At 42.1% G+C, this 15695-nt stretch overlaps 3 protein-coding genes across 6 annotated transcripts in view; all 3 read left to right on the top strand.

Annotated features, from left to right (window-relative positions):
- Nucleotides 1-3202, top strand: part of LOC133447550 (large neutral amino acids transporter small subunit 3-like) — a 33364-nt gene extending 30162 nt beyond the window's left edge. For all 4 annotated transcript variants that reach the window (XM_061726276.1, XM_061726268.1, XM_061726261.1 and 1 more), the window contains exon 15: nucleotides 98-3202. In XM_061726276.1, coding sequence (XP_061582260.1) covers nucleotides 98-217 — 120 coding nt within the window. In that variant the 3' untranslated portion in view covers nucleotides 218-3202. The remainder of the gene's footprint in view (nucleotides 1-97) is intronic.
- The window catches only part of LOC133447791 (uncharacterized), a 779477-nt gene that overhangs the window by 95353 nt on the left and 668429 nt on the right, over nucleotides 1-15695 (top strand). The gene's annotated exons all lie outside the window — the stretch shown is intronic.
- LOC133447427 (palmitoyltransferase ZDHHC5-A-like) overlaps nucleotides 5834-15695 on the top strand; it is a 42093-nt gene continuing 32231 nt past the window's right edge. The window contains 1 exon segment of the mRNA XM_061726104.1: nucleotides 5834-6228. The gene's annotated coding sequence lies outside the window, so the exon portion shown is untranslated.

The raw sequence follows: 15695 nt of genomic DNA, 5'->3' as shown, positions 1-15695 counted from the left end.
AAGAGCCATGTACTATAAGTATATGTACTATAAGTACAGTTTCTCCAACAGGCTGTGGAGCAGCTTTGGAACTCTAACATGGTTCTCTTCCAAACAGATCAACGTGGGCCTTCTCATCTTCTCCCTGACGGGCTTCTTGTTGCCGGGCTACCTGTTCTATCACCGTAGAAACCTGTGCAAGGCCAAGGCTGCTGGAGACAAGGCAGCTGCCCTCTAGCCCGAGTGTGAGAACATGCTGGACCTGCACACCCCAGCGGGCACACACCAAATGGACATACCGCTTAACATTTTGTTTTGCAGGTGAAATTAAACTTTATATTTTTCTGTCTTTTTTTAAATGGCAATTTAGTAGTTTGTGAATATTGTGAGGATAATCATGCAACCTCATTCATCAATGGTACAAATCACTAACCACTCAAACATGTCATACTGTACACAGAAGACAAGATTCTTTTTTATCCATATTTTAAATAGCCTAAATGTAAAGATTAGAACCAGTAATAGTGCCACATATTTGCAAGAAAATCATACTCAGGCCTCCAGTTTGAAAACGAAAAAAGTATATATGTTATTTATTCTGTGATTGTATGTAATATTCAGCATGTTTAATTGATCCGGTGGTTAGAGTGGTGATTTCACAAAATAAAGACTTTTAATGACAAAATAAGAGGGACCATAATAGTAACATCAAATAAAATCCATTAGCTCTTCAAAGTAATGAATTGGCTTAGATGTTCTTTGGTAAAGTGAGCGATGACAGCAGCAGACACGTTGCTTCCTGCAGTAGTGAGCCCTGTTGTTTATTTTGATGTTTCTACGGGTTTCAGTGCGCCATGTCATCACTTTGAGGTCAATCCCCATAAATCCTAACGGAACCTTTTGGACCTGATGAATCTTAATTGATCGGGTCCAAAAGATGGAGCAACCACAGCAACTTTGATGTAATGAACTTAAGAACTGCTTTATACAGAGTACTGGGGAATCAATCAATATTTAAAGGGGACCTATTATGGCATCTAATCCCTATTTTAAACAGGCCTTGAATGTCTTGAAAACAAGCTTTTGATTGTTTTTGCTAAATAAATTAGAAATTCAGCCTCTAAACCATGTCTTTATCTTCCCATTCTCTAACCTCATTATCTATGCAGGATTCTGAGTGGGCGGGGCTATGATAATGAGGCTCTGTGCTGATTGGCTGCCTGAATGACGCGATACACCGCTACGAAAAAATGGCGGAAGCTCCAGCTGGCGGAGTTACACCGTGTCATAACTGCATGCGAGCGAGCGTCAGCGACAAAATCAATTCCATTGCTTTATTTTCTATTGGACTGTCCTAACTGGCCGCAGCGGCGCAGCGGCACAGTCATGATGAGGAACGGCTCCAGTTAGTTGAAATGAGAAGTTATCTCTATGATTCCTCCTCATTTCACTACAAAAACCTCAATAAAGTGGCAGCTGCTGGAGGGAGATGGACAGAGAGCGTAAGATGTCACGCAGTGCTACGATAGTCGGACGCTCGCATACAGTTACACGCTTTTATAGTTGTGGGCGTGGTTTGCATTTTGGTTCCGTAACGACGGGAGCAGAATCTGAATGCCTCGTAGAAGCCACATCACACTGGACGGCTGCAGAATTTGGTTGCTTTCCTCCTTCTCTGCGTTGGCAGGCTGAGGGGAGACCACTTTATATATGTTAAAGCAAGAAAAAACCTGTTTTTCATAATAGGTCCCCTTTAAATTAAAAAATTGGTGCGAGTACTCCGGAAGCTTGCCAGAAGCTTCCATCCCCTCCAAGTACTCGCTGCAGAGAGCAGAGACGTGCAGGAGTTGGACCATTGGTGACAGGAGTGTTGATCCTGTTACCGTGTTTGGGCTGCAGAGGGAACGTGGGACTGACCGCATAATTCATGATCATGTGGACCCTTCAAATCATCCCCTAGTGGCTTTTAGAGGAATAGCTGGTCATTTTACTAATTGAATGCAATTTAGAGGAGAAGTCCGAAGAAATTACTTAAAGTGCGGGTTTAAAAAACACATTTAGTTTTCAATCTTGCTCTTTATATTTCATAAAATGAAAAGCTGGAGTTTCAGTGCCAGCAAGTGTCACTGTATCTGAAACAAATCTGATATATTAGGAAAATACATTATATTTATATGGAAGTTGTAATACAATCCAGTGTTTGCAGTTTTGTAAATGGAGCAAGTCAGGGAATTGATTTTTCGCTTGTTTGCAGTTGATTCTGAAAGCAGACTGTATCTGTTCTGGCTCAGTTTGAAACATTATTTATCTCGTGCTAACCCTTCATAGAGCCACTTATAAAAGTCAGTTTAGATACATTTTGTAATGTATTAGTATCTGTTTTCTGTAATTTTGGTAAAAATGTAATGCCTTTTGTGCCTTTGACTAGTGATTATGTTTATTTGCACTTAAGCTTGTAATTCTTCTGGAAGTGACACCAATTTGCTGATGTTTCTTTCCAAACACACTTATGTTTAGCCAGTGGATTCAACTAAATACTATTATTAAATAACAGTATTAAAGAAAGAAAAGAAGAAGGAAAGCAGCAACATCATTAGATGAGAATCATGTCAGCAACAATCATTCAACAACACTCCAAACAGGACGAGGTGTTGGTCCCATGAAAATAAGATTCATTTTGAGTGGACAAAGCTCCTCCTCTTCACTTTCCCCCAATTAGTCTTTTTATTCATGTCTCACACTCTGTGCAGGCACAGATTTGGTGAGTAAGCAAAGAAATATGAAAGAAGTTGGATGTTTAGGGAAATGGATGAAATGAGTCAGCATAAATGAATAACAAACAAAGGTGTGGTTAGAAATGATAATGCAGCTGTAGCAGGAGTGGGGAGTGGAGGGGTGGTAGCCTAGCGGTTACAGAGGTTCCAGTCCACCGTGGGCCCTTGAGCAAGGCCCTTAACCCTCCAACTGCTTCCTGAGCGCCGGAAAAATGGCAGCCCACTGCTGCTAGTGTAACTAGTGATGGCAGAGGACTCATTTCAGTGTGTTTCTAGAGATATACACTGACTAATAAAGATTGTTATTGTTACTCTTTTACCTGTGCTTTTCATGCAAACACTCACACTTAGCAAAGCAAGATGAATTCAGGTTTGGAGCACAACATGATGTGAAATATGTAAATAAAGCTTCTGCAGCATCAGAGAAGGTGTGATGATAACCCAATAAAATGGACTTTAAAATGATGTGTATAGTAGTGATGTGTGTTTGTGTGTTTCAATGATCTAGATGCTTTAGATCTAGATACAGTCTTCAGCTAAACGTACCAATAGACATGATGGGCTTCCTATGTTCACGTGGCTTCCATCGCGGTGTTGAACTGCAGCTCTCTTTGTGTTCATGATAAAGAGGAAGCGCAAATTTTATCCAAGATATAGCCGCTACAAGGTTTACTGTATCAGGAGATGAATAAATAAGCGACCTACCGGGCCTTAAACCTGGGTAAATCAAATTTGACCCATGAATACGCAGTTTTCTGGAGGGATTCTCAGTCATCTCCATGACAACAGGGTGTCCGATAATTTGGGCTACGTCCGAAATTCCATCCTTCCACCCTAATGAGTAGCAAAAACAGTATGTGAGATTTTTTAGTGCGTCCGAAACATTAGTACGCTATCCATACTCATTCCGGAGAAATGTATTAGTGTGGATTGAAGGACACTAGCTAAGCAGAAACTTCCCACAATGCAATGCAGCGGTGTTTGGTTGCTAAGTGCTGCGCAGATACGTATATGTCATAAGTATAATATTAAGTATAATAATATTATTATATAATATTAATATTATAATATTGGTATATAATAATATTATTATATAATATTATAATATTGGTATATAATATTATTATATAATGTCATCTTGTTTCGGCCAGGATAAACGGGAAACCGCGGAGCGGTGCTGCTACTGCTGCTGTTACCATGGTAACAGCTGCTACTGCTGCTGCTCCCAACGGCAGGAAGTGCCGTGTGGCTCTGAGTAGTACGTCCCAATTAATGCAGACTACTGATATTTACTCAAAACTGTGCCAAACTGAAGTATACTTTTTGAGAATACTGTTTAGGATGGCATTTCGGACGCACCGAGTGTCTTATTATTCACTGCAAATTTTCACCAAATAGCATCCAGTCTGAAATCATACTACTACTACTACTACAACTTTTGCCAGCATCAATCTTGTCATTAGCTGCACTCACCAGTTATGTTTGTTATTTATTTATATCTATAAACATACTTTAATACACAATTTCATTTTTTTTCATGCTTCAACCTGAACCCTCGGATATTTGGCAGCTTTTCTTTCAGAACATCAGCTGTGTAAAGCCTTACCTGAGGCAGCTTTCTGCTCTCATGGCTTCACCTGTGAGACATTGTAAAAAGATATTTTACACAGCATTTGCTGAAAGAGACTTCAGCCAGCAGTGAAATAAGAGATTAACCACAACTACAGTATACTGACGAACGGGGAAAATGATGTCAGACAAATAACTCTGAAGAGCCTTTTGTATTTAGGTTGTACAAGAAATAAAAAGTGATTTGTTAATAATGTCCACTGGATGAGCAGTTTCCTTTGTGCGGCCTTTTATCAGAAATGGGTCATCGCAAAAGCCTCCATTGTTGTTTTGTTTTGTTTTTTTGATAACATGATTACCCCTTAATGGGCTTTATGGACTCACCAGCTGCAAAACAGGCACACACACACACACACACACACACACACACACACACACACACACACACACGCACGCACGCACGCACGCACGCACGCACGCACGCACGCACACACACACACACACACACACACACACACACACACACACACACACACACACACACACACACACACACACACACACACGCACGCACACACACACACACACACGCTGAGCCACAATGCACAAAGCAGCCACATGTTTGTTTTCCTGGTAGAAGGATTTTAGAATTGTTATTTGTGTGTGTGTGTGTGTGTGTGTGTGTGTGTGTGTGTGTGTGTGTGTGTGTGTGTGTGTGTGTGTGTGTGTGTGTGTGTGTGTGATGAGCTTGGTTGTGTGGGCTTATCCTCACAACCCCTGCTGTCGTTTTAATCTCCCCTTTGAATATGTTTGTGTGCAACTGTGTGTTGGGGGAGTGGGGGCATGTTTGGTACTGGATGACACACACCCAAGCAAAACATTGTGTGTGTCTCCATGTGTGTGTGTGTGTGTGTGTGTGTGTGTGTGTGTGTGTGTGTGTGTGTGTGTGTGTGTGTCATTTCTTGGTATTTGGTGGTTGAGGTCACGTCAGTTGCTGGGACACCAAATACCAGGGTCTGTGAGGGTTTTTCCTTGTCCTTTTAAGAATTAGGATTGGACTTTTAACTCTTAAGGGTTAAGGTTTGGTAATGCAACATATCAGTGACAGACCTCCACAAAAATCTAGAGTTTTACAAGCTATACGACTACGTGTTTACAAGTGCAAAAAACACAATGTTTTGATGTTGACATCATTGGCTAAATAACCACATGTGCCCAACACATCAACAAACGTTACTGTGTTAGTATGTCACATGAGAGGATTACGAACTCATGTTGGAAACAGATTATGTAGCAATCACGCTTAATGAACACAAACTGCAGAAGCAAATGTAGATTTTGTCCTGCAGCCCCGGGTTGCGCTGCACCGAGCTGAGCGTCAATTCAATCACGATTAGAGCAATCATGACGGTAGGGGGCGGGGCCTGGCGACCTCACACCCAATAGAATACGCCGGTAGCTTGATTGACATGTACGTCGTCCAATCAGCGTTATTTGTTTTACGACAGCCCTGCTGTTGGACCTTGGCAATAGTTTGTGGTACTGACAAATATGTCGGCCCATGGGTGTCTCCTGTCCACCAAAACCATGGATTTATGAGAAGAGCATATACTTCTATTGGGGATTACATCAATTTGGCTTGTCTATTAACTTCTCCTTTTGGATAAGCGGTTTTCTGGCAGATGCTTGCTGCACAAAATAACTGATAAAACCCCAGTTTTTCCGCTGGTGGGAACAGCGTCTTCAGTGAACAAATGTCAGTCGGACCGGAGGCTGGATAGATCATTTATGTGTGCTTTTATCACACCCCCAACGACCCGGGCGACAACAATGGTGGGTGTTATTATAATCTGAAGAGGACACAACGCCGTCTTTGGATGAGCAGCCTCGATAAGTCCCCTCTCAGGTGAGCTAGCCCGCTGCTAGGCTGGTTTATGGTTCCGCGTTAAATAGACGGCGTATGGTACGTGTGCGTCGCCGCGTACCCTGCGCCGTAGGCTCTGCGTCGATCTAACGCAGAACCATAAATCAGCCTTGCCGCTAGCCTGCTTAAGGCTGGTAGATGTTGCATGATGAAGCTCAGACTGCATCTTTGAATTAATCTTACCAAGTTACTAGATGTCTTACCCCACGATTATCTTCCTGTGGTAAATATATATTTTAGGCAATAATAGCATCTCCAGATATCTCCATGACTGTAATAACACGCTGTTTTCATTCTTACTAGCCTCTAGCCTGATTTATGCTTCTGCGTTAAATCGACGCAGAGGCGCGCCGTAGGGTACGCGGCGACGCGCAACCCTACGCCGTACTCTGCGTCGATTTAACGCAGAACCATAAATCAGCCTTTATACACATTAATGCAAACGGTGATTGTGACTAAAGACTCTGACTCCCGGTGCCCACCCCGGTCCCGGTCCCGGTGTGGCTGGACCGGTGTTTGTGCACATATTGGAGCAGCAATGCCACATTCAGTTCTCTCCCAAGGTGGGGCTTGATTCTCGCTTCTTGGACCTTTATCAGTGAAGCTTCAGCTCAGTCTCTGCCCGGCCGGGGAGAGAGTGGAGCCCGCCGGGCTCTGGGACACCTGGAAAGGCTGACCCACATCTGGTCCACCTTCCCTGCAGAAACACGGCCGGTGAGCCGCCGGGGCGAGCTGGGCTGGCCCGGCGGGGAACGGGCTCCTCTGCCGGTGTTCTGCCCATTTCTGCTGCCCTGCCAAAAAATGCTACCTAATGGTTTTCTACCTTTTGTAGAGCTACAATTTTACTGTGTTTTACTCCCTAAACCACTTCCTTTCCTCAGAGTGGTCCTTGTCTCTTGCCAGTCCGTCATTGTAAATAAGAATGTCTTAATGACCTGCCTGGTTAAATAAAGGCCAATGACTGAATGAATATCAAATAGAGCGATAGAATTGTTTTTTTTTTCTCTTTATCGTGTATTTTGAAGGATCAAATACTCAACATCCCATATTACCCATTTTACATCGTTCAAGAAATGATGCAAACTTTGAAAATCGACTGTGCGCATGCGCAGAACCACAAAGTAACGTTTCTCCGCAGGTAGCAGAAATTGGCAGAACACCGGTGTTCTGCCAATTTCTGCTGCTTTGCCAAAAAATGCTACCTAATGGTTTTCTACCTTTTGTAGAGCTACAATTTTGCTATGTTTTACTCCCTAAACCACTTCCTTTTCCCCCCAAGTGGTCCTTTTCTCTTGCCAGGCTGCCATTGTAAATAAGAATGTGTTCTTAATGACCTGCCTGGCTAAATAAAGGCCAATGACTGAATGAATATCAAACAAAGCGATAGAATTGTATATAATCGTATAATGTTCACAAAGTGTAATGCGATTCATGTCATGGGTAGTGTATTTTGAAGGATCAAACACTCAACATCCCATATTATCAATTTAGCGTGGCAATCAAACTTTGAAAAACGAAAAGTAGCATTTCTCGGCAGGTAGCAGAAATTGGCAGAACACCGTATCAGCTGTTGACCCCGTGTGTGTGTGTGTGTGTGTGTGTGTGTGTGTGTGTGAGATAAGGTGGCTGTTTCAGGATTGTGTGTTTAGACTGATAAAATGGGTAACATTTTCTAAATGAAATGTTAAGTCCATGTACACTTTAGTGCAGCAGTTAGAGGGGATGCACTAAAGCTTACAAACCTGAAAGTAAATGGAGACAAAAAGTAGATATAAAGTGAAAACAGTGTTTTCTGCTGTGAGTTACTGAGCTTGTCCACTGGAGAGACTGACTGATCATGGATGAATGAAATAAGGCTTTATTTTAAGCAAGTATGACAGCAGTAACAATAGTGTTATTATTTGTATCAACATGTTTTGAAAAAGGCTGTTGGGAGAATCTAGGTTATATTTCTTTATATCTTACCCTCTCCACCGATTCCTAATAATATCCCAGTGGGTGTTTTATCATGAAGCGTTGTTTAGAAGAGTTTATAGGACTCGCACTAATGGGACAAACACATTTGACTTAGCTTTGATTTTACATCTAGAAAAAAGTATTGTTCACGTAAAGCAGCACTACCTTTATCTCTTTTTTTAGCACTTTGTGTCCCCCTATAGGTGATGGGTTAAGTCAGTTATACAGCAGCGTCTAAGACTTTTTGTTCAGTCTTCTGCTTAGGCATGCTGAAAGTTTTTTTGTTGGTAATTACTTTCTCGTGTCAGTTACCTCTGCCAAGATGTCCAGCATAACGCTTCATTGCAGTAAAACGACACACGGCTGTCCCACAAGGAAGAACGCGCAGAGTTGGGCTGTTTTTTCGCTGAAAACAAGCAGATAATATCATGAAAGATTGCAGCAGTTACACAACGCTTCGTAAACACAGGTATTCCTTGAAATGATACTGAAATTGATATTTTAAAGGAGCTTGAGGCAGGATTTATGAAAATAATTCGTATACATTTTAAGTTTTCTAGTAATAATGTCAGATGAAGTGTTCCAAACCAATAAGAATGAGCCCTCTAGTGTATCTCTCCGTTGCCTTGAACAGGCTGTGTGCTGCAAAATGTGCTGCAATTGTGACCGGAATTTCCCGCGCTGTCCTGCGGATGTGACGTCACATGAAGCTGCATGCGCGTTCTCCCCGTTCTCCCGTGCCGGCTTCGCTGTTGGCTGCAGTACCCCGACGGCCGTCGTGGCGAAGGTGGCGCTAGAGAGTCTCATTTCTTAAAAAGAAACCTCATGCATCTTTAACATGAACAAAAGTAATTTGCCCAATGTGCACTATGCCTGTTTGTTTTAAATCGGAACTATCTTCCGGCTGTAAACGAAGTTACCAGTATTGGTACATGTTGTAACCTTCATGGCATTAAGTCCAGCTGAGGCTGGCTACGCATTGGACAGATTTAAAGGTATAGTCCTTGATGTTGGAGAGCTAGCAAGATTTGAAAGTGGCACCTCCTCTAAGCCCCGCCCCCTCCTCTCCCTCCCGTCAGCGCTCCATCCAAAGCGACACCCCCACAAACTTTGGGGAACGCGCATTTGCAGGAGTCGAGTTTTCCAGGACATTTTGGACAGCACATTTTCAACAAAACTACCCCATGTCTCATTCACCTGTAAGCGTGGCCGGTTTTAGGGGGGGGCAGGGGAGGGCTGTGCCCACCCAAACGTGCGTCCTGCACACCCAATCAAAGTTATGGGGATCCTTTATTTTTTTTATAATTTTATTTTTTTCTAAATATAAAAAAATATCACAGAATATCTGTACCGTTTCTGATTGGGTGGACACTGCGCATCATTTTTAGACACAACAATGAACGCATACCGCAAAAGTTGTGTCTCGCAGCAAAATGAGCACAACAGAGAAGTTCATAACAGCACACACTGAAGGCTGATTTATGGTTCCGCGTTACACCAACGCAGAATGGTGCGTGTCGCCGCGTACCCTACGGCATAGCTGTGGCAACAGAGCCTGCACAGCACCGCAGCGCACCGGCGCTCTCCGCCCTCGCCAGGATGGAGACGCCTCCATCCCCACGGACACCCATACTGGGGAGGTGGTATTTTTGGCTGCGTTTTCTCGTTTTCTGCGCCATTCTTCAGCAAACGTGACTCGAGTGTGTGAAGTTTTCCGGCAAGATTTTCGACGTGACGAGTGCGCGCATGGGACAGAGGGGGGCGTGGGCGGGACTTAAAATGAAGGCATCTGATTGGTTCTTTCCCCCCCTGCCAATCCTCTGGTCCTCCGACCAATCCGTGCCATTTGGTGCGCAAAAAACAGATTGGTCAGAGTTTTTACAGGATTAAAGCTGTCAGAGAGGTCAGATTTTTTTCTTTCCTTTTTCTGAACACATTATTCACTGGCTACTCTCAGGATGGAAGGACCATTTCACCCAGTATAACAATAAATGTTTTTGAATACGATTACAGACTATACCTTTTAAGCCCCATTTCTTTGCCCATCCCAGTGATTGTGGGGTCGTGGCCTGATTTGAAGTTTGTTGGAATGCTGTTGTTGTTGTTGTTAAGAAATCCTCAAGTGCTGTTTCACTGTGAACTTCAAGCACAGGGTTAGAAAAATCACGTTACAAACAAAAATGTTTGTTAGAATTTGTTCATATTATCTTGATTATGATAATTGCCCAGAGTTTAACAAACTCTTTGCATTGCCCTTTATGGCATTCTACTGTATAAATCCCATGTTTCTGCTGCCCACCCTTTGAAGGCAAAGCAGCACCAAATAAAAGCAGAGTTGTTTTAGTTTTACCAACTAAGTCACCGTGATCTTGCTGCAGGATGCAGATCTTGGGAGAGGACACAGAACCATAGACTGGTGGTTCCGTGTGTCTGAATTTAATGTGCTGTAGACAGTCTTGTTATAGCAACCAGCCGTCCAGTCACAAATTTAGACGGCCTGTTTTTTTGTTTTTTTTTTAATAACAAGTTATCCAGACGACAGCTGAACAGCCTCCTGGCTCTAAAAGCCTCCGCCCCTCTTAACAATCAGTACGTTTACATGCAGCAGTTCAATCGGATTACTGATCGTATAAGACATCGTTCGGACTTTTAAACTGCATGTAAACACCTTAATCTGACCTATTTCGGACCTATTTCTGACATTTAATAATCGGATAGCAACACCTAGATAACTCGTTCACAGTCGGAATGTTAACGCCATGTATACGGAGACATCGGATATTGCAGTCTGCGCATGCTGGAGAATTTCCTCTGGGTCATTCACCCGGAAGTGAAAGGAGACGGCGCGTGTTAGATAGTTGTTTAAACACCTTTTTAAAAAGATCGTGAAAGAGATGGCAGAAGCTTCATCAGGACACCGGAGCAGATCAAAATAAAGTGGAAAAATATACGGAAGGCGTACATTGGCGCCAAACGTACTGAGTTTCCTCCCAAACAATTCAGTCCATCAGTCCACAAAACAGGTTCAGGTTTATTCCAAGATGCTCTGGAGTAAACGTCATGTGTGCTGGAATCTTTTTCTCTCTTTTTGGGAGGATGGGCTTTGTGTTCCTTTGTGGTGTTCTACCCTGGACTGAGTGACCAGTGACGGTGTGGTTATTTATTTTTTTCTTCTTCAACATCTGGGTGCCCACTTCTAGGAAGAGTAGCTGTAGTACTAAACTAACTCCATATATAGGCCCTATCCAAGTATTTGTTTAAATGTCAACTGATGGATGCCTAAATACTTCTTATATTAGCGTTTCCCCTTCCAGCCTTGTAGTTGGATTACCCATGACCCTCCTCCGATCCTCAGAGGGAAGTTTCCTCAGCTGATCATTCTCAGGAGTAACAGATTTTAAAAAAAGTGTCCTTTTAAAAACCACACACCCAAATACAATTAAGTTATTGGTAAGGCTCCAATGACTAATCAACTTATTCAACAAATTTAGTTGTCAATAAACATAATAATTGATTGTTAGTTGGTTACATTATCACATCTTTTTCATGCTGTCTATCAAAACATTTTCAAGGTAAACAAAACGTAAAAAAACAGATATTTTTGTCTCTGTTCCAGGTGGTTGATGCAACTTATTTTCTGTCGGGTTCTCTGACTTTGAGCGTGTCATCTGTGAACACAAACGTGTCTCTGTGACCTCATCGAGGCAGAACTCGGCCATAAGTGGTACAGAGAGCAGAAATAAACGCTCATGCTTAGTGTGTTTTTTCTGAGACCAAAGTACAAAAAAGTGTGTGTGTATATTTAATTAATTAGTGTATTTCTGGTAAGTTGTTAGGACATGGGTCTGCCTGTCATGCCGAGTGTGATCAAGTCCTGGCATCTGCTTACTGAATGAAGATTTAAAGGCTCCTTGAAAGTGCAGATTCAAGGGTGCTGTGGTTCCAGTTCTTCATGTTAATCTGCTGAGCTGTGAGTGTTCTGTAGTGAATCAAGTTCGGCTGAGAGAACACAGAGTGAGGATGTGACTTTGCTGTTGCAGAGCAGAAATGCTCCAAATGAAGACATGTGCGCTGCTCAAATTTGTCCCAGTATGTGTATAGAGACAGAGATTGCAACATATGAAACCCTATGTTAAATAATTGACAAGAGACCGTCTCCTCTTGAACCAGTTCGTTAAAAATAGACCCATGTCCAGATGTATAAATGATGCATTTCCCCAAAACGTATTTTTTTGACAGAAGGAAACGCAGTGGCGATGAAAGTGCTAACTCAAAGTTAAGACCTTATTTGCGCACATTTTTAGACGAACATAAGCCTGATCTGGTGAAGTTGTCGAGACGGAGATGATCTTAACAAAACACATCATTCACTAGTTTGATACACATATTTGGGGTTGAAGGTCTGCATTTATTTGGTGTTTTTAGTTGTGTTGTGTGCTCAGAGCAGTTTACACCAAAAGCCAGCTCACACACCCTAAACTGAACTGAATGTGCTTGAATGACACTTTATAACTCCACAAGTAGGAGTGTGGTTGTTGAGTGTCAATTGTTTGGGAGGTAATAAATAAAATAAGCATTTGTTAATACATGTTTGGATAGTCCCAAGTGTGGCAGAAGAGAGGCCTGGTTGAAATCTTGATCATCATGAATCCACTGGAGTGCTGCGCTTGTTGGCTGGCAACACGTGTACTGATCACAGTTTTAATGGCTATGAATTTTTTAAACAATTTTCATTCATATTTAGTTTTTGGGTTTGTGGGATTATTTTAGTTTTAGTAAGTCTAACAAGCACATCAATAGTTCTAGTTTTTTGAGGAACTGACAAGCAGATATACAAAACCTCTAGGATGACAGAACGCTAGCAACAGTGGCATAAATGACGACAATCCTTGATTCTTTCTTTTGATTATTTAGATTTAGAAAAAAAAAATCAAGTATAGAGGGTCTGCATTGACGTCATATTCCCACTGGACCCCCCCTTACTCCCACTGAGTGGCAAAAACAGCTGCAACTAGTGGAGAAGGTGGAATAACAGCCGATTATCAGCTTAAATTAAAGGCAGTTGGACTTGACAGTGACCCGTACAGTTACCCCAAGAACCAGTGGTCCATGGACAATAATATTTGGTACAGTTACCAAGAACCAGTGGTCCATGGACATTAATATTTGGTACAGTTACCAAGAACCAGTGGTCCATGGACATTAATATTTGGTACAGTTACCAAGAACCAGTGGTCCATGGACATTAATATTTGGTACAGTTACCAAGAACCAGTGGTCCATGGACATTAATATTTGGTACAGTTACCAAGAACCAGTGGTCCATGGACATTAATATTTGTCCACAAATCCAGTTTCCTGAAATTTATATGTACTTAATTTCTACGCCGGGGAAATAAGCGAAGCAAAGCTTGAAGGCTTACAAAAGTATTGACGCTTGGTCCGACTTCAAGGCAGGATTTGTTGTAGAAATTAAAGTAATGAGGACACCGAACTTTATGATTTGACCGTTTAACGTTAGCTACCCAAAAATCCAACATTACCTGATACAAAATGGGAACCGCAAATCCACGTTTCGGTGCCTGGAATCCAGTTGTTTCTGTGAATTGCAGCGATCCATTTGTCTCTCTTAAGCTTATTTTCGTCAGTCTGTAAAACGATAACTCCGATTTCTTGCTAAATCTATGAGTACAGTTGATCGCACAACAGCTCTTTCCCATTTTAGGTGTTTTCCAGTTGCTCAAACTGAAAGTTTACGCTGCCACTCAGTCTTTCTGACACTCAGTGGGCGTAACCTGCTGTGAAGTCGCATCTGTGACGTCATGCTCATTCCCTCTATTAGAAAGATGAAAGCCACAAACATAAAAACACTAAGGCACAAAAGGAAACCAAGTAAAATTTTACCTGCAACTTTATTTCTATGCAGGTAGTTTTGCATTGGGAGTTTAAGTTTTATGAAAAAAAATCTTTAGTTTTTAATGTTCATTTCAGTGAACTGTATTATAACTGTATTATTCTTTCACTGCTAGTTTTAGTCTTGTGGTAACTCTGTTGCTGTTGTCGTCTGTGGGGTGGACGGGTACCCGGGTGATTTCTCAGCAGAACTGTTCAACCTCCATATACCAAGCTGCTGGAGTCCAGAACTGGTTCCTGCAGCCACATCTCGGAAACACGTCCTGGTTTATCACTATCAGCGCTACAAGTGCAATCATTTCACTTCCTGGGGATCCCCCACTCCCCACCATGATCAACGTTGGCCAAAAATCAATAAGAATTAAATACATTTCCACTTTCTTTCTGTTTTTTTTTTTTTTTTTTTTTACATCCTTAAATTCCTTTTCAGCTTATCTGCATTTGGCATTTGACTCCCACAGTTCAAAATGAACTTTTCCTCGGTAGCACTAGTGTTCCCAATTGTAGCCGAAAGTTAGGTGCACTATTCACAAGTCAGAGACTCTCAACAATTGGTTTCATGGACTTATTTCTTCAAATGCTGACTTGGCAGCTGGTTATATATAAAAAAAAATCCTTTAGTTTAAATGTTGAGTTAATAGCATTTATCATTTCATCAATTAGATTTTATAAAAGGATCTAATTAAAATGGAACGGCAGCTTACGCCATCAGCAGACACTGAATAGCTGTGATGTTGCCACTGGACTAATATATTGCTGTTGATAAAAGCATCCAAGTCCAGATGTAACAGCATCATCATCTGAAACATGGATTACAAATAACACCCTGACCATCGGCGTTGAACCTCCACACGGATGCTGGTTGCTAATCCATCCACCAGAATGCAGACATGCACTATTACGCATTTAGTGACGGGTCGGTGTCCCCGCTGATGAGAGACGTACTGAGCCGACGACACCGTCGTGACCGCTCACTTGTGGATCGTATCTGATGTAACTGATGATGTCGACACGTGACTTGTCATTTGCATATGCGGTGTTGATGGCGATGCCTTTAATTCCTCATGAGAGGCAACACGGTTACGTCTGCTAACTGAGCTGACGAACGAAAGCACCAATGACCTGGCCTGCATCACAGCCCTCCTTTGACAAAGATACGTTGCATCATTATTTATGTTTGGCACTCTTGCCGCGTTTTCAAGTGGGTCAACTCTGATGCTAAATCTGCTTTCCCAGCAATGTTGCTTCCATAGGCGTCGCAGTGAATGCAGTTGGTATTGTTCCCCTCATTGCACCTTCTCCCTCTCTGTATCATGTGATGGTAAAGCAGTACGGGAGTTGAGGGGGGATGGCATCCCCCTTTGAAATAAAAACGGTCAAAATCATCCCCCTGTAAACCTGCCATGCCCCTTTCCATCCCTTGTGTCATTTGATCAATTATTATTATTTCTTTTTGTATTACTGCTATTTCAACATTTAGAGTCATCACCAGAAAAACAACTTGACAATTTTCACCTGTTTCAAATAAATTTTCACTTGAAATAAGTAGAAAAATCTGCCAGTGGGACAAGATTTATCTT

Source organism: Cololabis saira, chromosome 1 (assembly GCF_033807715.1).
Source record: "Cololabis saira isolate AMF1-May2022 chromosome 1, fColSai1.1, whole genome shotgun sequence".
Taxonomy (NCBI): Eukaryota; Metazoa; Chordata; class Actinopteri; order Beloniformes; family Belonidae; genus Cololabis; species Cololabis saira.
Note: the sequence above shows the minus strand (reverse complement) of the source record. Positions and strands in the feature narration are given on the sequence as shown.